At 35.1% G+C, this 26,190-nt stretch overlaps 1 protein-coding gene across 2 annotated transcripts in view; it reads right to left on the bottom strand.

Moving 5' to 3' along the window:
- The window catches only part of LOC150101072 (putative peptidase C1-like protein F26E4.3), a 119,616-nt gene that overhangs the window by 75,987 nt on the left and 17,439 nt on the right, over nucleotides 1–26,190 (bottom strand). For both annotated transcript variants that reach the window (XM_090401250.1, XM_090401251.1), the window contains exons 2-4: nucleotides 20,881–20,944; nucleotides 15,426–15,536; nucleotides 3,715–3,805 (exon numbers count right to left, since the gene is read on the bottom strand). In XM_090401250.1, the coding sequence (XP_090257376.1) occupies nucleotides 3,715–3,805; nucleotides 15,426–15,536; nucleotides 20,881–20,944 (266 nt within the window). The remainder of the gene's footprint in view (nucleotides 1–3,714; nucleotides 3,806–15,425; nucleotides 15,537–20,880; nucleotides 20,945–26,190) is intronic.

Genomic DNA, 26,190 nt, shown 5'->3' with positions numbered 1-26,190 from the left:
TCATGTCACCTTATTATCTCTGATTCGTTTTAGAGACTTGTTTCTCCATTTGTAAGCTTTTTTTTTCCAATAGCCTCCAGAATATTTTGCCACCTTCCTGATATTTATTTTCTATGTTCTTACCGAAATCTTTCCATGACTTTTGTTTAGCTAGTTTTACACAGTGTTTTTCTTTTCTTATATTTTTCTCTGTATTCTCTAAGAACACAAGCTAGCTGACGTGTCAAGAACTTGCGATATGCTTTCTTCTTTTCCCTCACTGTCTCTTTAACTTTCTGAGTCGACCATGGAGTTCTGATTTTTCTATCCTTACAGACATCCTCACCACATTCCTCTCTGGCTGAAATAATCAATGTTTCCTTCAGGATTTGCCATTGAATCTCCAAGGAGGTTTGGTGGTTGTTTTCAAATTCATTGATTTTTTTCTTCAATGATGTTTGTGTATTTGAGTCTATAATTCAGATATGAAAGCTGCTACTGGTGGAGATTGAACTGCCCAATAAGTCTTCAAAAGCTAGATAGAGTTTAAAGGCCTCGCCTGCTCTCTATAAGGGAATAAAAGCCATTAGCTTATTTTTATTATTCTTATACGAGAATGCAATTCATGTTTTAGAGTACTCCCAACTAAGAAATTTTGAGTCTTATAAATATCGTTTAGTAAATATAGTATTATTTATAAATGCAATTAATTACCGAAGTACATTTTAAGGCAAACAAAGCAGTTTTCCCCCTTTGTTGGGGGGGGGGGCATTGGTTGTCTTAAATAAACTTATAATACTCGTTACTAGGAATGCAAGTGTTGGTAGGCAATATATGAGATTGTGGTAATTGCCTGCTATGCTCTTGTGTTATTTCATGAAAACACAGCATATGTCGCTTTCTCATTTTGTCACTTAGAAAATACAGCACCAACCCATTCCAAAAATAAGAAAATGGCTAAAGAGTGTGGCCTATCCCTTTTTGGAATAAAAAGATGTAAAAGATTTTTTTAAAAAAATTCAGGAGAACAGATGGCTCATATCTGCATCATTAGTTTTATTTATTTATTTGTTTACTAGGTGGGGGGGGGGGGGGGGACTACGCTCCTACGGCGCCCAATTTCCCGAGTTCCGGACTGGTAGGCCGGTCCTTGAATTCTGATGACTCGAAGGGGGGGAGGGGGAGGGGGGGGGGCTCCCCTGGCGCCTACGGCGCCCAATCCCCCGAGTTCGGGACTGGTAGGCCGGTTCTTCTTGAATTCTGATGACTCGACACTCAGGGTAGCCCCTGAGTTTCAAAAAACGTGACATAAAAAGGCTTATCATTTTATATATATATAGGTAGATTTATTTTTAAGAACAAGATAGTTAATCCTGTCCACATGAATGAATGTGAGAGAGTGAATGTCTTAAAATATTTTAAGTTTATTTTTCTGTTTAGTTAATTAACATTAAAAAGCAACAATAATACCATTTCTTTTTTTGAAACAATTGTTTGTCACTAATACAATCATCTGTCAAAACTTACAAGCATCCATCCCCATGCTAGATGTATGCACCAGTAATACGAGAGTAATGACGCATGTTAGGCTTTAGTTATAAAGACATAATAGGTTGCCTCTGCAAGATTATCGAAATTGAAGGTGAGTTTGAAACAGGAGATGATAGTGGGAGTCACAAACTGGTAAACGTTCTGCCATGTTAAAGGTCTGAAGTGGCCTTGAAAAAAAATTTACCATGTTTAGTTCCAGAGTAGGTATCCAGATAATCTAATCTTTAGATCTCTCCACCCTTTCATGGGTTGGAGGCATTTACATTAAAAAAAAAAAAAAATGCTACATCTAGATGCAAAGATACCTCAGGTATGATGAAAAAAGAATTCAACTATTTAACAATGGTAGATAACTTACTCCTTTTCAAGTGGGAGATGAATTTCATCATCTGGTGTGCGGCTTCAAAAAGTTCCATGTTTATTCTCTAGAGCATCGTTTCTCAAACTATGGTACATGTACCACTATTGGTACATTACGTTATTTTTGGTGGTACAATTTTTACACAAAATATTTAAATAATTGTTCAGAAAAATGTATTTTAATATTGTAACGAGTAGACTGTTCCAAGAATTTAGCTTGGCGAATCGAATAAAACGAACAAATAAATTTTATTGCGGTTTTATGTGAATTTTCGGATGCGAAGTCTCATTAGCATGCCATAAGGGTTTTCATATTTAATATTTATTTTGAAATAGTATTTTTGTATGTAAAAAAAATTATAATAAACAAAGTACATATAACATAATGAAAAACAAAAGCAATAGATTGTTGCAAGTTTAAGAGTAATATATTATTTTACGTGAAAATGTATTTTATTAAGATAATTATGTGATATTCCGTTAAAAAAATAAAGGAAAGTTATTATTTAACATGGTGCACTTTTTTATGGTGGTACATATGTTTTATGTACCATCTTTTATGGTGGTACATATATTTTTTGATTCTTATTTATGTGGTACAAAATTTAAAAAGTTTGAGAACCCCCTGCTCTAGAGCACGATTTTTGAACTATGAAAAAATGAAAAATACAGAAATAAAATAAAACAATGAAAAACTTCCATAGCCGCACAGGTTATGCATAGTTACTACAAAATGTTATAAACCTGTACTACAGGTTTATAACCTTTTGCAGGTGGTAGACACACACATAAAGCATTGCAAAGATGTTGCATCACTTGCCGTCAGCTGGAAAGACTGTGAGATAAAATAATTAAGAATGTATTTTAACCACTGGAATATAAGGATAACTTAGGAGAACAGTGGAAAATGTAGCATTCTAATTTATTGCCGGCTTGGTTGGCCGAGTGGCTAGCGTGTCCGTTCTCTAACCGAAAGGCTGTGGATTTGAATCCTGATGTGGGCATGGATGTTTGCGATTGTCTGTGAAAATGCTAGTGGTAGTTGGTGGAGAAAGAGAGCTATAGAATAGGTGCCCTCCCTCGATGAGTCCTTGGACTCCCCGGAGGTGTCACGTAATAATAATAATTTAAAAAAAATAAGCAAATATATATATAGCTCTCATGAGAATCCATAGCTCAAAGGCAACCCAGTTTCTCTTCACCTTCAAATATTTTTCGTTTGGTGGTCATCAGTATAGGCATTAAAATATTACTATACCTGCGCTATTTGCATCAGTGTCAATAACTTGAGGAAAAAATGTGCACCAACATCCAGCCTTTTCTGAATATGTAACATCCCTCACATGTTGCTTTGGTGATTTTTATGTTGCACATAGCTACATTCAAATAGATTTCCACTGGTAGTATGCGTAGCATAACCAAGTGGAAAACAACTTCCATCAAAATCTGATGCTTTAAACAAAACAGTCAGCACCTGTTATATTGCTGGCTTGCCATGCATATTTTTCGTTCCTTTATTTTCCTGTCCTGTAAAATTCTGTTTGCTTATTTTTTCAGTATTGGTTTTATTTACTTTTTTTTGGCTATCTGTTAAGTATTTCTCCATTCCATTATTTTAAAGGGGGAAAAATTGTTGCCTACGCCTCTACATTTGTACAGAAAAACTGCCGCCTTCTCAGATGTGTCAGTACAAGGATCGTGTGGTGCCTCATGATAGCGCCACGCGCTAGCAAATCTCTCATTCACGGCCTTATTTTGCAGCTCATTAGATGTATATAAAATACGGAAATACAACTTATTTCGGTTATAAGAAAAATTACCTACCGGCCTAGAGGGCTTAAATGTTCCCAGCCGACGCCGAAATCCTTCCTCCAAAGTTTTTCCCCAGAAAATAGAATGATTTGATGCTTTCCATCTGCAATAATACAAAAAAAAAAAAAAAAAAAAGAATGCATCTTTTAAAGAAATGGCTGCATCAGTATTATTGCAAACTTCATAATTATTACTTTTTTACTATTGTAAAAGTAAATCTCATTGAAGAATAAAATTCTTGAATAAAACAAATATAGAAGAATAAAATTTTGAATGATAATGAACAAGTGACCGCGAACTTAAGCAACTAAATCCCCTGGTTTCATTGCTTACGCACACATTTCAACTATGGAGACAGATTGCGAGGAAAAACAGTCACATGGGCAAAAAGAAATGGAATTTGATCTAGGGAGATGGTTAAAAGACCCAAAATTTGGCAGACTGTAATTTTCCTGCTTTTTCCCTGTTCAAATTCTGTTTTGGAAGCATTGATAGTTTTCTTGCATATGTTTCGGGCTTCAGTATAAGCATTGAAAGTGGATAGAGTTTTTGATTTGAGCCAGTTGTGGTATGCTTGATTTTTCATTTGTACAGCCTTAGCACATCTTTTGGAGAACCAGGGTTTAGATAGGCAATTCAGAGAATTGTGTGTGTGTGTGTGGGGGGGGGTGATCCATGTTTCCATGCCATGAGGATTACTTTGGTGATACGTTCGGTGCATATGTTTGGATTGGGAGACTGGAAACAATAGTCCAACCATGGGAATGAAGCACAGTAGTCTCAGAGGCTGTCCCACTTGGCACTGTTATACATCGGTGTAATACCAAACTACTCTTGTGTGGGAGTGACTGTGTAAGCGGTGTTGCATGGGGTGGGGGATGAGCACTAGATTGTGGTCAGAATTACCCACGAGGCTCACTACATTCACTGTGTATTTGGAAGAGTCATTGGTAAGGAAGAGATCTAGGGTATTTGGGGAGTGGTTCTGGTTATCTGGTATTGTGGTTGGCATGTGAACAATTTGTGTAAGGTCGTGTGATGGCAAATGTTTCAGCATCTCTGCCTGCAAGATCCATACAACTGGAGGAGGAAAGCCAGTTGGTGTTATGGACATTAAAATCTCCTAGGAGGATGATTTCGCTGTTAGGAGAGTGGAACAGGAGAAAATAAATTTTTAAGGAAAGGAAGTTAAAGAGCTCAGAGTGGTTGGCAGCATTAGGAGAACGATATAGACAGGACAGCAGATGAATTTGACTAAGTGGGAAAAGGATTTTTTCAACCAGAGAAGGTCAAACTTGGGCGATTCTAGGTTAGGTGCACTCTGGCAGGGTGTCACAGCAGATATATGCACAGACGCCACCCTTGGGTCGAAAGGAGTTAAACAGTGTGTAGTTTGGACGGTTGAGATGGATAGTAGTGTGTGTGTGTGGGGGGGGGGGATATTCGAGTTTCTGCTAAAAAGAGTAAGTGGGGTTTGGCGGACTGCAGATGGTAGTGGATAGTATTAAGGTTGGAGTTGAGGCCGCGGATGTTGGTGAAGTGGATATGCAAGGTTCTGTGAGACATGTATTTGACCGCAAGGGTCTTGCGATATAACCATAAATAACAACAGCTGTAAAATGGGAGGGGGGGGGGGATTTAGCATTCCAGTAATGAACTGAAGGTGATGTTAAAATGCCAAAACTTGAAAAGATAGTGTATGCAATAAATCTACAGTTTATATATATATATATATATATATATATATATATATATATATATATATATATATATATATATTAAACATACCAAGCAATTTTATAAGCTAGGTTTTAATCATTTTTCCCAAGTTAGCAAACAGACAAGTATGTCACGTTTGCGCCTGCACGTAGTGCAAGACTGAGGCAACTCTTGTAAGTAGCGCAAACTTGACATACTTGTCTTGCTTACTTGGGAAAAAGGATTAAAACCTAGCTTATAAAATTGCTTGGTATGTTTAATATACTATATACCCAACGAAAAAACTTTCCACACACACACACACACACATACATATATATATATATATATATATATCAGGCGCAAATATATATATATATTTGCGCCTGCACGTAGTGCAAGTCTGAGGTAACTCATGGTAGTGCCACTCTAGGCAACTCGTGGTAAATGTGGATTAAGCTCTAATCACTTTCCTTAGTATTTTTCCCTTAATGTAAAGGAAATCCCCTTGCGGAGATGTATGATGCTATGCATTAAAGGCAATGGTCACATAATATACCCAAGTTAAAAAACTTTATACATCTATCTCTCATCCTGAGATTTTATTTAATAAGGTCAAAGCACCTTGTGGCAGCTTGTTTAGGTAAAATTCATAAGCTCTGCATTACTTCAACTTTAGCATTTTCAGGTCTGGCTCCCACTAACGAGACCTCAATAAAGGTCGAAACCGGTATGGGTAGTGACCATTGTCTTTAATGTTTAGCATCATACATCTCTGCAAGGGGATGTGCTTTACATTAAGGAAAAATACTAAGGAAAGTGATCAGACTTAATCCACCTTTACCACGAGTTGCACCACCATGAGTTGCCTCAAACTTGCACTACGTGAAGGCGCAAACTTGACTTTCTTGCCTGTTTGCTCACTTGGGAAATAAGATTAAAAACCAAGTTTATATAAAATTACTTGGTATCTTGAATACATAATATACCCAAGTTAAAAAACTTTCTATACACACACACACACACACACACACACATATATATATATATTGTGAATATTCATTTTTACTCGGTAGAAAATATTATAAATTATTTTAAATGACTGATACCGAGAGATAATGCACCTACGTACTTCATAAACTAAGCAAAGTACTCAAATGCACCGTCACATAGGTAGCGGTTTCAAAAGTACGATTATTTCACTTACTTTTTCTATTTTTTTTTTGAGGTACCGAGATTCCTTCCTCTAACTCTTTTGACAAAATACTTGTACTGAAAACAATTCGGTTAATTTATGAGGACGACCCAGTATAAAATACAATATGTTACAAACTTTGAAAATGATGCTACCTACTAACCTTAAAATCATTTGGGACTATAAAGAGATCCACTACTTCCTTTGATAATAAAAAACTTTTGAGGATTTGTATTTTTATGCACATATATATATATATATGAGTGATATGTAATATTCCTAGGATCTTTTATGCTTCGAGCATTGGTGCTCTAGCTTCATCTGCAAGAGATAGAAAAGTGCCACGCAGTGATGTAACGAGGATATGAAGCGCCTGTGGCAAGTGTCTAACTTGCTCCCCCAACCCAAAAATGTTATACGTTTTGCGCCCCAAACCTAGTTGCGCCTCTTTCTCCACGCCTTCGTTACGGCACTAGTGCCACGAACGGCCATTCTAGCATATTGTGCAGACACTGTTTTATTCAAATAGGTCGCACTGCACTGCAAACTGTTCTTCAAATCATCATCAAACGCATAATATGAACACTCAAGAATTGCACAGAATACTATGATAGCACCATATGAAAAGATTAAATTATTAATAACTTCTGATCAGCATTTTCCCCTCCTACTTAGTCTGTTATCTGTCAGAACCCGCATATTGTTAGTTTGTCTAACTTTTAGTTGCATCACTCCATCTACATCTTGATTGCCCTCTGGGTTTTTTTTCCCTGTTATCAAACACCTGTTTAGCTATCTTTTCCTTTCACATTCTGTTTAGGTGACCACAGCATCTGAAATTAGAACTCCTTGCACGTTCCTAAATGCTAAATCTCAAGTTCCTTCCCAATAACTTCAGTTTTAATATGATTCTGCCACTGATATCATCAATTTTTTTCTAAGAACTCTTATATCTGTGATATTTAGTCTTTAATCAACTACTTTATCTGTAACAAGTCTTAGATCCATTATTTACGGCTGTTTTGAACACTGAAATACTGCTACTTTGGCGTTTTGGAAAATCTCTGTCTTATTACATTATGAACGTTTTAAGTTGACACCTTACCATACCGTTTTTCTCATTTGGGTGTTTATTTTCATTTTATTTGCCATCTTCACTAAAAATTGTGCCTAAATAGTTGAAATGTTTTACTTCCATAGGTTTTTCATTCAGGATGCAACTGATTTTTAATATCCTGCCTATTTTCATAGTCTGTCTTCTTATTGCAGATTTTCATACCAAATTCATTACAGCAGTTATTCAGTTTAGTGAAGTCTTGTACTGGATTTCTTTAAGAGTAAAACGTCAGCATAAGTAGCTGAGATTAACATATCAAATTTTGATATCAGGTCTAGTGACACTTTCCTTCATAATGTGATCCATATAGATGACGAATAACAAGAAATAGTGTATAGCGTGTGTACTCTTGTCTCACACCTCATTTTACATCAAACCATCTTCATGTATCCTTCATTTCTAACTGCTGACTAGCAGCTCAAATATAGGCTATGCTCGATATCCACATCATCTACACTGCTTGGAAAGGAGTCAACGGACACCATAGTGTCAGGAACAAACATCAATAGCGCCCCGCTTAATAGGATGTAGGACCTCCTTTCGCTGTGATGACTGCAGCAATCCTACGGAATATAATTTCCACAAGCGTACGATAGCGATCAATGGGAATTTTGAACCCTTCTTCCAGGAAGCATGTAATAAGATCCTGGACAGCTATGGAATTCAGCGTGTCGGCTGACAAATGGCAGTTTTTACATATCCTTCGTAGCACCTTACCGTGAGTGTGGTAGATCGTCCCATGCGGATAGAACTTGTAGTTGACTACACTTCCATCTCAGTATTGGCATCACTGACTGGGATGGCCCAATTTGTTAACAGTTTGCCAAACAGGTAGGCCTGCAACACGGCATCCTATTACAACGCCTCTTTCAAACTCCGTCTGTTTCAGTTCCCTTCTCTCAGCCATTTTTCTACAATTTATACCAGTTACACACGTGACTTGTTGCGTGGCACGTGTGTAACTAATGTATATATATATAATATGCAGATGAAATTCATATGCCACCTTAAAGGCATTCCCAAGCATCAAGTTCCTTCCCAATAACTTCAGCCAACAGCATTCAGAACTCTCATTAATTGTAGAGCAGACTGTCCACTTGGCCAAACCATTCCTTCAACCATATAATTAGGAATTACTGATAGGTAATTAGCATCATTGAACGTATAAACACAAATCGATCATTACATGCGATAGGGGGGGGGAGAGAATTCTGAGTTTCATACATTGATTCTTAAACCACGGTAGTGAAAGTAATTATATATGGTTAGCCTGCTGTTGAGGGTTTTTTTATTTATTTTATTATTTTTTTTTTTATTCCAACACTGAGTTAATCAAGCTATTCGTCCTAGGGTTAATACTCATTGCCACTTTAGATGGACTAGTGTTATCCTAAAGGACGAATGAAATAATCATCATAATAAATTTAAAAAAAAGGGGGGGAGGGGCTTCCTAAAGCAATAGTGACAGCAAAAATTCATTCAGTATTTTCAATATATGTACGACAATGTGTATGCGATTAATTTTGCAATAAACCAGTTGATTCTTGTTTTTTCCAACCTTCATTTCCCTATATTATGAAATAAACCATATGAACTGGGATTTCGTATTGCTCGTGTACGACATTTACCAATTATATATAATTAATCGATACGTTTCAACCACTTATCAAACAGTTTAATTCCCAAGAGAAACAGCATTCAACTTATTGTTTGATTTTCGACATACACTGAAAGTGCCCCTTCACACAGATGTTGTAAAACGATTCCACAATTTCAGTAAGATTCTGTAAGAGAATCCAGCTGTGATGACTGTGAATCAATCACCACAGCTGGGTTGAGAAAGGGAGAGAGAGAGGAGGCCCAAATTTTGGACAGCATATGATAAGGTGTGTGTTGCATAAATATCAGTGTAAAAATTAGTTTCTGGAAAGGAATAACAGACAGCTGACTTGTACTTTCCATATTAATAAGATACATTTCTTTGCGTTTAAAATTTCCTAGCTCTAAAATCTAACTGGGCGTCCGTGTAACAACTACTCTAGAACAGCACAAGAAAGACTTACAGGTTCGATTCTAACACAAGCTAGATGAGTTTTTTCTATGCCTTTTTGAACATATTTCCTGATTAATAAGGAGAATTTTTTCCTCACTCCCAGAAGAAAGGGGTTTTAACCGTTCAACTCAGGGGAAAAAATGACTGCAGAAAACACACACCCATTGAAGGTCGAATTAGAGACCCAAGATATTGAAAATTGGCTACTGCCGATAGTTTTTTCGGCATGAAACTCTATGGATTCGATGGATTTCGATCCGAGTTTCGTACCCGACTATAAAATAAAACGGGATTTACCATCTCCCTTTAACTTGGCTACTTGCAATCTTGCAGCGCATTTCGTCGAAATACGCCGGCAAAAAAAATGCATAAATGTCATGATAAGTACAGAATGGAGACGGACGAGTACCTTATTTCCAAATGTTAGGACTGCAGCAAATTCAATTAAACTGCTTAAGTTCCATCCCACCTCCTTGGAAAATAAAAATTAAGGAAAAAATAACTAAAAGCAACTTCTTTGGTTCCCGAGCTCATAGCGAAGAATATTAGTAAATGAGCCCATTTTGAAATAGACTGGTTTTTTTATTTATAACCGATTTTCTTTCCTTTCATACAGTTCAAGTATAATTATTTGGTATACTTTATCTCAGGAATATAAAGAATATGATTTGTACATAATGTGAAAGTGTTTATAAGATGATGTATTTATATTTTCCAAATACAGTAACATGCCGATTATCCGTGGGGTTGGACTAACCATGGTCCTCTGTAGTATATACATTTCATTTTTCAAAAATATTCTCTATGCAAGGACACGTAAAATAACAGAAATTATTACTGCGTATTCGAAATAACATTGCATCATTTGTGGACATAAAGAAAAATAAAACAAAAAATAAGGCTACAAAGAAAAGTTTAAAGATGTTCAGTTTTGTATTTGCATACTATAAGAATATTTATGTTATGTTTTAGTTTTTTTTTTTTTGTTATGGATTTAACTCAATAAAACAATTTGGATTAACCGTATTTTTCAATTATCCAGGCTCTATCGTCCTCCCAATTACCACGGCTAATTCACGTTTTATTGTATAAATAAAACGCTCTCTACTAGATTAGTTATAAGTTCATAATATCAAAATCATTTATATATTTCAACCTTCCTTATATCTTTTTCTCAAAATTATGTCCACAGATGGAAGGAAACTCTGCGACGTAATTCCTGCCTTTGTGAGTTTTGTGTGTTGACATTGTTCACGCAGTTCATATATATATATATATATATATATATATATATATATATATGAAAAGATATGAAAGATATGTGCAATTATTATTGGAAATCCTCAATTTTCTTCTCATGGAAAATTTGCGAAGAAATCATACAAAGAAAAAAAGAAAAGAAACACGAATTTAATCACATGGTTGGTGATAAAACACACCTAAGGGTTTTTTATCCTCTCAAAATGCAGGAATAAGGAAAAGATATGAAGAATATGCTGTCCTTTGGCTGAAAATAATGTCCATATATAATTATGAAACATTTTAGGTAATGTGTTGAATGAAAAATGACTTGTATAGCAAGAGTTTACATTCAAGTTTAAGTGTCCGTTACTTAGTATGACATCATGAACCGTTCTGGATACACTTTTGTTTGAGAGATTGTTTTCTCTGTTGGATACTGACTAGTTCTGTTAACTGTCAGTTTAAGTGTCGCTTTAACATGAAGGACACACGCTTTGGCTAAAGCAATTATAGTTCAAGGAAGCATATGTAGATATTCTCTCCCACGTCTCCAAGCATTTATTAAATTTTTATCTGAACGTGCGAATACAGTTTAAGAATTTGAATGTTACGTAACATAACATTTGAATTATTAATTCTATTAATAAGAAGATTCCAATTAATTATAAGGTTTATTTCGTAAATATTAATATATATATATATATTCATAATTGGCAAAATAATAAAAAAGGTCAACGAAAAAAAATTCAGCTCTTCAAAAGAAGGAGATGAGTTGAAAACTCAGGTAAATCGTGATAATAATGATTTTATAATGACACTTACGTCAATACGGAACAAGAAGAATAATTTACCATATTCGGTAAAATGTAACTTTTGTTTTTTACTCCTTGCTCCCTCATAGAAGAATAATATATATACTATAATTTAAAGAATATGGCTACTGATTAACAAGACATGTAGCCTTCCATGTGATTTAGTCAACATAACAATCGCTCAAAAAGAAAAAAAAAAAAAGTTCTTTAAAACGGTTGACCATACACCTTCATTCCTTTTTACCGGCTGTTATCTTGATCTACTGGGAACTTTAAATCACTCACTATTTATTTCAAAAAAAAAAAAAAAAAACGGAATTCAAACTTCAAATATAATACATTTTTAATTTTCCTTTTAATTAAAAAAGAATAATTTGCAGAGCTCAGTGCCACTAGAAAGAGGAAGCCAGGTAAAGGAATAAATATCTCCGAAGTCGATAACTTCTCGATTAGAGAAGCTAATCTGAAGAAACTCAAGCTTGAAAACAGTCAATAAATTTGAACATTTTGAATCGGAAAGTTACTGATACAAATAAATAAATTGAACAGATGGAATGTAAATAAAGCAACTGTGTGATTGATAATGGTTTAGAAAACCAATCGGTGTAAACGGATGTTTAAAACTGAAATCACTCGTATTCTTGGCTGATTTGGGATGTGATTGCTGCATTTCATTTTATTTATTTATTTATTTTTACTTGTCTTGATCGTTTTTTGATAGAGCTGAAAGTTTAGAGATGCATGCAAATAACGCAGTGCGAATGGCTGATGAGGAAAATGCATACATTGCAATTTTTCTGGATTTTGCAAAAAAAACATTTAGCAACTTACCACATGACAAGTTTATATGGCGTCGGTGGTAATAATGTAGTTATGTGTAGGGGGAGAATTAAGTAGTAAGGGGACACGGATGAGATGAGATGAGTGGAGTGCCCTCCCGCGACGAGTCCTTGGAGGTGTTACGTAATAATAATAAGGAAAGTTACCAGTCGGATTCCACAAGACTAAGTACTGGGACCATTCAACCGTTATGTCAATAGCATTGTCACCAAACTGCAGGAAGCTATTCAGTAGTTTGCGGATGATGTGAAGTTACACTAGGTTATTAATAGTATCGATGTAGTGGCTCTTCAGAAAGATCTGAATAAACTGGAAAGTTTAAAAATCAACGGGGATACTAGTATCGTTACGTGTAAGGTATTGAACTTTGGGATCCGCAGATTGGAGACTGAATATTCTGTTTGTGTAAATATACTGCAGAATGTGGAGGAGGCACGAGATCTTGTGGCGATGGTGGATCGAAATTTGAAATTCAAGTGGCATATTGCAAAGGTGGTAAAACCATGCAGAGGATTGCTGTAATACTAAGAAGGGCATTCATCAGCAGAGATAAAAAGGTAGTGGTTCTGATCTGATCGTGTAAGGTCCTGATCAGATCACATCTGGACTGCTGTGCTCAGATCTGGTAGAATTTGGATAAAGAAATTTTGGAGAAGGTGCACACTCCAACTTATTTTGGAGCGGGATATTGTTGACGAAAATGATTTTAGAACTGGAGAATGTTAGCTATGAGGATAAATTGTAATCATGTAATCGGCGGAGTTTAGTAGATTAAAAATGAAGTGATATGATCGAGATGTTTAGGCTGTTGAGAAGTATTTAGGTTGGATGTGGGAAATATTTTTCAAATGCTAGAACAAGGAAAAATGACTGGAATTCATCCTGTGAAGGTCGCACAAGTGATGAAGTGAATGAGATTTTTTTTTTTTTTTTTTTTTAAGTAGAACGGAACGCATTGCCTGAATGTGTTGTAAATGCTAAGAGTGTGAATTAAGCTTTAATATGACAGATGAGTTGTATTCGATGACATATGAAGATTTACTATCAATCATTTGCTTTATAAACTTCGTCCTCGATGAGTCTTTGATCAAAAAGATTTGTAACAATAATAATATAAAGAAGTGATATGTATTTGCACATAGGAGAAATTCATCCAATTTTCCCATTGATGGCCTTGGAAGTGCCTTCCTTTGTCGTAGTTTTGTGAGATGGTAGATGGTTTTCCAGCCTGTAATGTAATGTAATATCTCTCTTTGTTTCGAACTGGAATCATTACAAAACATTATCATTAGGTTTCCTACCGAAAACTAATGAAAACATTTTTTCCTGATGCCGTGCCCTCGAAATGGGGGAATTCTTGAGACTTTTCATGATGCCCGTCATAATCCTAACACAGTATAACATATATTATAATCTCATCTTGCATATCAGAATGAAAAAGAGTGTGTGAGGGTGGGGGGGGGGGGGAGAAAAAAAGAAAAATCTAGACCAATATTACAGAATCGAAATATTTTTTTCACACAAAAATTATTTCAGATCGAAATAAAGCGAAATATTACAGACGGAGAAAACTATCTACCACCCAGTCTTAGTTTATAAAGGTTTGGTCTTTCCTCTGAGAGACCGTAGCACTAAATCCAAGCGATTTCGACAAAGACCACTGGTCTTACGGGCGCGCGCGCACACACGCTCGAAGAGACTGAGGTGACTATTAGTTTTATCAGAATAAACGAAAAACAGTTTCATTAAAACAGTGGTGTAGCTAGAGCTTTTGCCGCCCCTCTCAATAAACACCAAAAATACTACAAAAAAGTAAAAACGACGTATAGGGAAATAAATTAAAACACTATGTTTATTTTTGAAGTAAAACTTTAATTTCAAAATTCTAAAATGTTATTTTTCTCGCTTTTCCGTTAGCAAAATCATCGATGACATTCGCGAAGTCTATTTCATAGTAATGTAGGTAATTCTTAATCAATTTTATTTAGAAAATCTCCTCTTACAGCTAGCAACACTTACAGCAATTGTGAGGAAAATTCGCATACTATTATAATATTTGGAACTGAGTTCTCGAGACTGTATTTTAGAATTAACTGCGAAAGTTCAAAAAGGTTCAAAGTGCCGTCCGGGACGGACCGCCCCCTCCGCCATCCCTAGCTACGCCTCTGCATTAAAACGTTCTCTCTCCTTCCCTCTCTCTCTCTCTCTCTCTCTTTTTACTTGAAATTTTGCGTGACACTGGAGTCCCTCCAACTTAAAATATGCTGTATATTATATTTTTATATTTCTCATTATTTATTATGGATATGTATATAATGCGAAGAAACACTATTACAAGTTATGTTTATGAAATACCAGAAAATGTAACTAAATCTTATAATACATAGTTTTAAATTATATAAATTAAACAAATTATTTAATCAAATATTCGAATTGTCGGCCATTACCTAGTAACTTAGCATACAGTATTTCTGTGTGTTAACTGCAAGTATTTTTTGGACGGTTTGCCCTTTTCGCGGAGAAAACTCCAGTTACCTCTATGAGATCAGCTGACTTACCACGAAATATAAAGAATTTCCCCGTCATGAGATGATATCATCACTGACTATAAAACATTCAATTCCTATTATGCTTTAACTTTGTCCGCCTTTCATCATTTTGTAATATTCACAATAGAAAACTATACTTTTTAAAAAAATTATACTCACCTAGTAAAATAATGCGAAAAACATATAAACTAGTATGAGCTAATATTGAATAGCATACCCATAATTTCCATTATTGATGGCGTCTATTGTTTCTGATCGTATAAGACATCTTCTCTGGTCACACACAAAGGAATAAGTGGTAGAGGTAGAGGTCTTTGGTTTGCAGGTACTGAAATAAAAAAAAATAATAATAAACAAATTCAAGTAATGACACAGCAGGATAAGCCTATCATTCGATTGTAGGGAGGACAAGGAAAAGTAACAAGGATGCCAGAAAAACAGACTATAATACCAGGATATTTCATTTTAAGTTTCATTTTTTTCTATTAAAAAAAAAGATGATAGATTTTTAATATCCTCATTAGGATGATAATTTTGAATTTCAGATTTACAGAATAATTATCATTGAAAAAAACAAACAAACAAAATAACTGAAGATATATTTAACAGATATTATATACTAATATCTCATGGATTCGGAGGTTGCCTAGCAACTAATTTTATATAAGCCAATCTCTTTCATTTATCCATCATTAACAAATGTATAATAAAGAGCGAATGCTACAAGAAAAGCAACAGAAACCACCAAAATGGAATATTTTTCTAGTGAAACAAGCAGGGCCGCCGAGAGAAATTTTCGGGCCCGTGATAAGTCTGTGGTCCAGGCCCCACTTTTTTTAAGTGGGGCCCAGACCACAGGTTTCTCCTTTCGCTTTTGATTTCCAGATTTATGATGATACATTTTTGTTGATCAAATTTTTATTATTAAAAATATAATTTTAATACTTAAAAAATCAAATTAATAAGAATACTTACTTTTATTTTTTAACGCACGGCCTACACTATACAGTTGCACAGTTTACAAGCAATCACAAAAATCTATAACTACAGCGATCCGCGCCGAGAGAATCAGTGTCTTCCGGACACTCACGGCGAGCTAGAGAGCGTAGCTGTCTGTCTAAAACAAAACACAGTATCATTCTCGATATGCCATTATCCTTTATCATTGTTGTATTATTACGAGAATTAAAACCATGCATTATCAACACAGTTATGTGGCCCAACGGTCGGACCCTTTTCGATGCCGAGCCGGTGACAAAAGTCTCAGATGTCACCCCCCCCCCTCTCGGTGGCCATGGAAACAAGTAACACTTTATATATATATAATGTATGTGTGTGTGTGTGTTAACTGGCATCCTCTACAATTAACTTTAACTATCCTAACTATATTCTGCATGATTCATTCCCTGAGAAGATAATTTTTTTAAAAAAGTGCATTTTGTCAGTTCTGACATTCCATGTCAGAACTGACATGGAATGTGAGATGACTAACCCTCGAATCTCCTCTACATGATCTGCCTTCACTTAATATGATGTATACCTCACTTTGTTGCTTTCATCTACTTTTACCACTCTAAATTCGGATGACCATGTTGACCTCTTTGATTATTTACATCTATAGGTTGATTTCGTCACGGATTCCCTTTCCCTTCTCTAACTTAACAGGTCGAGCAGGAAAAGAAGCTAAATTATTTGCTGTCGGTAAAGATCTCACATAAGCTGTTCACCTCACAATCAGATAATCCTCATCACTCTTCCACCATCCTGGACCTTTTCTTAACGAAACCTTCCTCTAAATACCCAGTATAGGTTAGCTCACCTTTTGCAACTCAACCATAATCTTTACTGCCTTTCTTTTTCTACAGATTGATCTTCTCCTCGTCAATCTCAACCCCGTGCCTTTAAATAATCTTTGCCAAAATGAGAGCATTCATTCCTCTTCCCATTCAAACATCCCCCGGCCACCATCTGAATAAATATGTCAAATCACTTCAAGATCAAAATTCTGCATCCCTTAAATGTCTGAAGTCAAAATCTAAGGTTCGCACTTCGCCTACTCTATCAGTAATAAAAGAAAAACTTGCCTCCTGCCTGCATTCGAGCCTTCTGCTCCCTTGTTGTTGTTGTTGTTGTTGTTGTTGTTTTCGTGTGGGGGTTCCCTCAATTTTCCTCAACCGTCCTTTCTGGTCCTTTGCTAAGGCTATTTCGCACAGCATTTATACCCCACCCTCTCTCTTTCTTTCATATTCAGATAGATCATCGCCTAAAGATAACACTGACTTCTTGGTATCAGTTTTCTCCTCCAACTTTTGTATAGATGCCAAGAAAAACTCACTTCCCACTTTGTCGCATACCCACCGCATGCCCTCCTCTAGTCTTTCGCAAGAAAGAAATAAGAAAATTCCTCAGTAATCTAGATGCTAATAAGTTTCCTGGTCCAGTCCTTGAATTGTGCTAAAAACTTATACTCCAAAATTGGTACCCATCTTGTATCGCCCCTAAACAATCTCTACTCAAGTGGCATCTACTTAATAGCACGGAAGCCTTTATCCAACCGGTCCGATAAAAAAAGGGAGATAAAATCAACCATTAAAATGGTCGTCCTTAATACTCTCGCGAAAGTAACAGAAAAGGTCACTAATGGCCAAGTCTTTTACCACTTGTAGGCCCACCAATTAATTAATGAACACCACTATGGATTCTATCGCTCTTGCTCCATAATAGATCCTCTAGCTAACCTTACTCATCTTTGGACAGAAGCCATGGAAAAGCATAAAGAACTCATGTAGTCGCTCTTAATATTTCAAGTCTGACATAGACATACTGGGCTGGCATTTTGAGAATTTCTTCTTTTGCTATTACACATTAATAAATTAAATTTTATTTTAATTTTTGAGTGTTCATTTTCATACGAGTTCATATTTCATTTGCAATTTCAATTTCGTGCTTTACTCTGTAGCTCAGTTGATAAAAACAATGCTTATCTACTGCAAAGACAGCGATTTCGTATTCCGCGTAAAGCAAAATATTTGTAAAAGTTTGTTTTGGACGAGTTCATAAAGCCAGCTTTTAGAATGAAACTTAAAAACTATAAAATCTGTTTTCCGAGGAAATAAGAAGAAAGAAATAACAAACTTCCCAGTGTTCTATTCACTTTAAATAGATTTTATACTAATCGCCTGAAGTTTCTTGTAAGAATTTCTAGTCCATGATTTTATCCTGTTCATGATTTAGGGTGACTGTTCGAATGAAATTTTGATTGTTTATTGGTATAGGCGGGCACACGCTCTTTAACACACCACACACACATGCAGTAAACAAACCTTAAGAAATAAGAAATTTACCAGGTCAAGGTGTAAGTTCAATGTGAAATCCGAAACCACACACTAACGTAAGGAAAGTAACAAGGTTATTGCCTAGGTGACTGAGTTGCCTAGCAACCCACATTCAAAGAAATTTCAAGCATAAGATTACATTTCAACATCTCTTACTACGTCAAAGTCGCGTGCTGGCTACGATAACAATTCACAGGAAGTAATAGACGTCCATAAGCTTGTCACTCTATCACATATCTTATCATATCTGTTATCTCCATATTCAGGTGGAATCATCAGCCTGTCTTCTAAAGATAAGTGAGATTTAAATTATATTTAGATGAGCATAATGAAAATATACGTTCAAGTGTTTTCTACCGAGCATATGCTGTTGAGTTAGAAAAAGGAAGAAATTCGGGGTCACTACGTATGACAACGAAAAAAAATATAATTCATGTATGCCATTCATTAGATACATTTATAAGCAAAAATAACGGAATAACCACAATAATAATAATAATAACACTTGTTGAGAAAAGACATCATCTGAATCTTCCAGATGCTGTAGATGACTAATGGTGGGCTGTAATTATTGAGAGAAAAAAAGAAAATCTGATTCACATGAAATATATTGCATATATTTAATGTGAATTTGGTACCTCCATTAAGCTGCACTCGCGAGGGAGGTACATTCTGCATGTCAGCTTATTTACATCATTTTTTATTTATTTACACTAAATGTTTATCAAACTAAAATAACAAGAACTTTTAGGGTGACTGTCTAGCTTACACAGTGCCTGTCATGCATATCTTTTCAAATCCATTTCCTGTTGTTAGATTGACCTCTTCTCTTAATAACTCACCAGGCACATCCGAAAAATCTACTCCTCACTCACGTGGTTACTGCACTCTGATTCAACATACAGGAGTCCAACTGTTTCTTTTATCTTTTCTTCTTTTGTCTCATTCCCTGTATTGAAAAATCTCTCCATATCTGTCCTTATAAAAACCTTAGAAATTTAGATTTTTTTCTCCCCCTCCCCTCCCACACACACACCGATTTCGCTTATCCGAAACGATGCAATCCAAATCCCTTTCATCTCTCATAGGTAAGTACACTGTTATTCGCCCTTAAACCCTTTTCCAATGTTTTTTCACCTAAGCATGCACACACACCAAAATGCATGCGACCAAATCTGGGCACAGCCAAATACAGCTGAATCAATGCTTTATTATGTAAAAAATAAAATAAACACAAAAAATAGAAATTAATAAGAAAAATTGAAAAAAAATGCTTATCCAGCCCATAATACTGGTGTACTATAGGTTTATAACCTTTCATGGATGGAAGTCACACAAAAAATAGACCAATTGCACTTCGTTGTCGTGATTTACTAGTGTGTTTTTTTATTATTATTGCACCAATCTTCTGTGTCATCTTTATTACATTATTATGCGTCCCTTCAACTCTATCCTAACGCTTTTTCCCTACCTCCTCCCGTTGATGGCACGCACTATATTTTATCTGTTTTGTCTAAAATATATAAAAAAAACAAACTTTAGATACTTGTAGACATCGAAGAGATATCCCTCAGTCATCTACCATAGACGTCAGAATACCACTTGAGGAAGTGATAAATTATAATTATTTTTTCATTAACTTTTAAACTTTACCTCAATTTTTATGTAAATAATGCTTTAAACCAATGCTGTCGATAATCAAACATACATAACTTAAATAGCATGAGTTTCCCCCCCCCCCTCAAAAAAAAAAAAAGACAGAATCCTGGTATCCCTTCCATCTATGGATTAGCGACGCCACAAGGACACTACTTCCTCCATACATCGCACGTTAAAATCAACCATTTAGTCAGTTTTCCATCAATGACACTAATTTCCATCCTCCGCAGGTGTCAAATGTCTTAGCAAGAACTATTAACCCTCACTTCTTTTCAATGCAATTGTCACCGTTGTAGAATACTGTAAATCAAATTATAAAAAAGAATACCTCCCTTTAACGAATCCATGCTGCGCTGTGAGTGAATTATCATCTCAGTATCATATTTTTATCCTGATCAACTTCTTCAAGACCAAAAACGTAGACTAGTTGTTAATTAGATACCAATTTTGTAACTTTATGTAGCAATGCTACTTTCTCTTTTCTTCCTTTCAAGTTATGTGTTCCCACTAATCCGGGACCTTTTCTGTTACGAGACTTTCATTAAACACGTGTCATAAGTCATACTAAGGTAAAGCCTTTAACTTTCTTTTAAAAAATCTTTTGAATTATGGGTTTAATTTCAAAAGATTTTCATTAATCAAAACAATAAAAATGAAAATGAAAGTTATCTTACTTACCATTTATTGCAGTTTATTTTTATACTCTGGCCTGCTGTGAACGGTTTACCACCATGGAAGCAGTCTGAAATAAGAAAATAAATATTACTTGATTTTGAATATTAAATTCTACATAAATTTGAAAGTAAGCATTTTTCTGTAGAGCAGTGAAAAACGATTCAGTTGTTTGTTGTTGTTTGCAATTTGGTATGAAACAACTAGCTACGAGGTCAGTGTATTTTGTCTGTAGCTGTGGTTTTTTTTTTTTTTTTTTTTTGGCTGGTTTGCCCGTTTTGTGCAATGTAAAATCTGATTTTGAACGAGGAAAACTCGTGGTATCTTGGCATGAGACCGGCTAAATCGATTTTAACTGCGAAGACTGGTAACCTGAAGTTATGTTACCTTAAATAAAATTATATTAATGGAATCTATTAATCATTTCTGCATCTCCAGAATAAATTCTGAAAGTTTCAGAAAACATAATTAGTGGAATTATGTGATCTCAAGTTGCCAGTCTTATGCAAACACAGAATAGTGTGGGTTTTAAGGTACTGTTTTTGTTTCGAATTCTTATTCGAGAGAAACAAAAATGGAGGACTGAGTAGTCCTGTAGAAGTGACGTTTGCATCCATAGCGCTGAGCTGCCCGAAGAATGCTGTTCTGAGTTCGAATCTAACTTGACTGAAATATATTTCATGAAAATTATCAGCTTCAATAACTTTCTTTTATTTTACTCAAAGTGTAATAAAAAAATTTAAAGATTGATTGACCTAAAAAGTTATCTCGGTTTATTTTGTGTGTCCAGTTCCTTCTGAATTTTCTTAAAATCAGATATTTTGTATTTGATATTTTACCGCTAAATGGCGACTCGAGACTCAAATGCTGCTTATGTCTTTTTGAATTGTAATTAATTATATTCAAAGCGAAATACATTATATGTTAGTTCGCATAATTAAACTTCCTTTAACCTCGAAGCTCCCAGCATGTCAAAGTTCATGAAGTTACATCATGTCATGAGGCAAAAGAACATTTTCGCTCATTCAATTGTATACAGGTAAAAAAAAAAAAAAAAAAAAAATCTGAAAAGCAACAGATTTACACTCGCCACTTTTTTTTTTTAATGTTAATGTGAATCCAACCCACGAAGGTTTATAAACTTATTGTACAATCAGTACTCGGTGGAGTAAGGTTAGGTAATCCAGTAGGCCTACTCTGAAGACCAAATATGGCACCTCCTCCAAAAAAAAAATCTATTACTTCATATCTTCAATGATAGACTTTACTTTCGAGCTAATAACGAACGTTCGATTTCTCGTTCGTTTGTATCAACAAAAAATATTATGATTTTAATTTTTTACCTGAGAAAAGATTGCGGCTTTCCCTGTGAACATTCAGGTTCCAATACGTTTAAGTTCGCATACTTTGGACACATCTATTATGTCATCGTAATTTTCCTACACTTCACTTTTGACAGCCTATATCTCGTGACTTTATTTATAAATTATCAGTATATCTACTCTTCAACTAATTTATATCTAAATATAGAATACTTTATTGAACTTGAGGCTCTAAGTGGCAATCAAGAACTATTAAGGTCTAACGGTTGTTTTCTAAGTGACCATCGATGTTGTTGAACGCAGGAAATTGGTACTTTACCAAAACGGCAATGGTATTTGTTGATGCCTTGTACGTCACGATCATTGAAACAAAACACTTTAAATGTCAACATCAATTCTTAATGGGAAGAACTCTTTGTTATACCATAAATGAGAATTTTCTTTAGTAGTGCTATTATTGGCAGCTATACAATTCATCATCAACAACATCAGTATTTTAATATTTTAGGAATTTGCGTTCGATTATGAGAATTTCTCTTTTTCGTGAGTTACCATATGCATAGATCGGCAATCCTGGCTCATATGCAATTTATTCCAGCAGAACACGTCTGTATAAGAGATGTCCAGTCCCTATACTTCATGCATTCACTGATAGTCCAAGCTATCATTGAATCGAAGCTTCTTAGGGATGTGTGTGTGTGTGTGTGAGAGAGAGAGAGAGAGAGAGAGTATTTCAAACAATTGCTGCTATCTCATGGGCTTAAATCCTAACAGTTCTATAAGAGTGTGAGTTCTACTGTCGATTTTTAAGATGAGTTAATCCGAGTTTCATGGAGAAATCTTAAACCAACTCGAGAACCTATCGAAGAAAGGTTTAAGAAACATTCGTCTCTATCAGGGCCAGAAATGACCAAAGGGGCTATGTATGCAAACACCATTTCCACAGAGCAAACACGAATGCATTTCAGACACAAAGCAAGATATTTGATTCTGGACTAACGAAGACCGGGATGTAACCATCTCAAAAATGGTTACATCCTGGTCAAAAACGTCCCTTGGGTTTCATTAAATCCTACCTAGATTAAAATGCATAATATCGCCAATCAGACTCTTGCTGCTAAACCTAATTTCGAGGCAAATTACATTAAAAAAAACACATGGATAAAATTAATAATTAAATGTCTATATTAGTGTATTGTTGGTAATAGACAAAATTATAGAAAGAACTGTAAAACAAAAATATCTACGTATCTGGAGCTATTCAGTATTTAGCCCACCCGTGGTATAAATGTACTGTAGGCTTCAGGAAGGGAAAAAAATAATAATAACTTTCTTGGGTGAGAGCCACATAAGAAATTACAGATTTCGCCAAAGGAGCCATAATTCTCTTTACTAAGCTGCGTTATCTCGGTTTTGGATAAAAACCGCTTCGCCTTAATCTTTTGATATCAGAGCACACATTCTCAAAGAAACGCGAAGCAGTTGGCATAAGAAGGAAAACTGGTCTGTAGACTGTATGGAAACAGAACTTATGCCACAAAAATAAATGGTCCTTACTCTACAAAAACTGAGCATACTTATGCCATTCTTAAAATGGAATTTTTATCGTCATGCTAATTTACATTTTCGTGAACAATTTAACCAACCTACAGCTATGCAGTTAAATCTTTCAGTATGCAGCTGACACACTACTTATATGTATACAAATAATCATCAATAGCTTTCTATCATTTATGGATTTAGCCTACTCATAGACTACCTTATGAATAACTCGATTATATAAACAGTGATACATATCAACTCATCATCTTAAAACACATACGGTGATAAATGATCTCTCTCATACTCATATCTCTTAAAAATCCTGCTTCATGGTTAAAGAAAGAGCCTATAATGTTTAGCGTTGTAAGAAATATAGGATATTATAAATCCATCGTAACTAAATAATCGAATTTTAAATTTAAAAAGTTTTAAAATTGACCACAGAGCTCATGAGAAAACAGCCTTCGTAACTTAAAAGACATGAACTCTTCCCAGGAACACGGATGTAATCCTTGTTGGTGCTTTTGATTAAGTGCACTCTTAGTTTGTGCTGAATGTGATTCAGATTGATCTCTGGTGAGAAGTAACAATTAGAAACAGCTGTTCGGCCAGTGAAACTTAATGAAAAGCACGTATAAAAGGAGATGATGCCTAATGGATTCCTTGCATTCCCTGTTTACAGAAAACTTACACATACAGGTAAATACATTCACCAACAGTGAATGTATTTACCACCTCCCAACAATATGGGAGTATAAAACAGCGCAAAATTAATCGTTCTGACGAGTGCCCTAACTACTGAACTTGACCATATCCTGAACACTTTCTTAGCCAATGGCTACAATCCCCAAAATATCCAAAAAATATTAAAACCCTGTAACCGCAGTCACCCTTCCCTCCTCCTTCAGAGCAATGATTACTCAAGGACACAGGGAAATATCCTGGACACATCCAAAAAATTAAGAAAAATCCTAAGGAAATACAATCTTACACCCACTTACAGACCACATAAAAAACTGGCATTTCTTATTCGCTCCACCAAAGACCAGCTACTTGCCCTAGACCTACCAGGTCCCTTTCAGTTGCAAACCCTCTTGCTGCGGCCAAACAGGTAATACAGCCAATATCAGAATTTCCGAATACAAGGACGGTTCCATCAATACAGCCACTTAGGACTTGCGGACCATTCTTTGGACACCCACCACAGGATACGCTGGAAGAAGGCCACTCTATTTCACCGCAGCAAATACAACTATGAAAAACTATTCCCCGAATCTACTCCAGCCTGAAAAACTTTTCAAACTCCAACAAATTTCAGTGCATGAGACTGCCCCCAATTTGGGAAGCATTATTCCTCAAATCGTCAGACCAACGGCTAAACTACCCAATTTAGCCCAATTCAGCCAAACGGCGCCATTTAGGACTATAGACCCGACTTTGGTTGCCTTTCTATGTGCATATAACTATTTTTTCATGATTCCTGATGATGGCAATGTAACGTTACGAAATACAGGAAAGTATTAAAATTTTTATCTTTAATATTTTAGAATACGTCGTTATTTCCGAAAAAATAATAGTCATGGGTAACCAAGGTTCCTATCTACCACAATTAATAAAATGAGAGTATAGTATACACGTTCTTGGGAAGCGTTCGTAATCTTTTAAGTAGTGCAAGATTTCGAAACTTTTTGAAGTTCGAAATTTAATTATTTGGCTATGAAATAATGATGGATTTATAATATCCTGTATTTCGATATATTACGCTCTATATTGCCTAAAACAATCAAAAATATGTCCTTGTCCGTGTATTAATTCTGAAAAATAAAATAAAACAATAATATGTCCGCTGAAAATTGTAAATATATAGAGCCACATTTTGTTAAATATTTAGCCATTTGTTATAAAGGATTATATTTTTATTCAAGTTAACAAGCGCTATGTATCTTAATGGAACCTTCAATTAAGCATCATATAACTAAATGGCATCATGTAATCAATATTAATTATAAAAAAATTGTAACTATCCTTATAGAAGTAATTAATATTAATTACTGCATTCATCATCATTATTACATATAAGGAAAAACGTAAATGCACTCAATTTTTGTGATGAATTTTAACACAAAATATAATAGCATTGTTTATTTGCACACATGTAAATTCTTTGTATGATAATAAAACTTTTTCATTTGTGTCTGCCAAAAATATGATAAAATAAAATCTATGCATAACTGTAATTTTTCTGTGCTGCATATTAACAAAAAAAAAAAAAGGAATTATAAAATGCAGAATAATAATAATAACTGAAGAAAAAAATCTCACTGGGCTTTTCACATAACTCTCAGAAGGATTCCAGGGATGATCACGTGTTCATGTGATTGAAGTAATGTTTATTAATACATGGTGTCCCTACCTTTTTCATAAGTCCTGAGATTAAGCATCAAACCAAGAA

The sequence above is a fragment of the Typopeltis vanoorti genome, chromosome 12, assembly GCF_054136105.1.
Source record: "Typopeltis vanoorti isolate ZY-2024b chromosome 12, IOZ_Tvanoo_1.0, whole genome shotgun sequence".
NCBI classification, from domain to species: Eukaryota; Metazoa; Arthropoda; class Arachnida; order Uropygi; family Thelyphonidae; genus Typopeltis; species Typopeltis vanoorti.
Note: the sequence above shows the minus strand (reverse complement) of the source record. Positions and strands in the feature narration are given on the sequence as shown.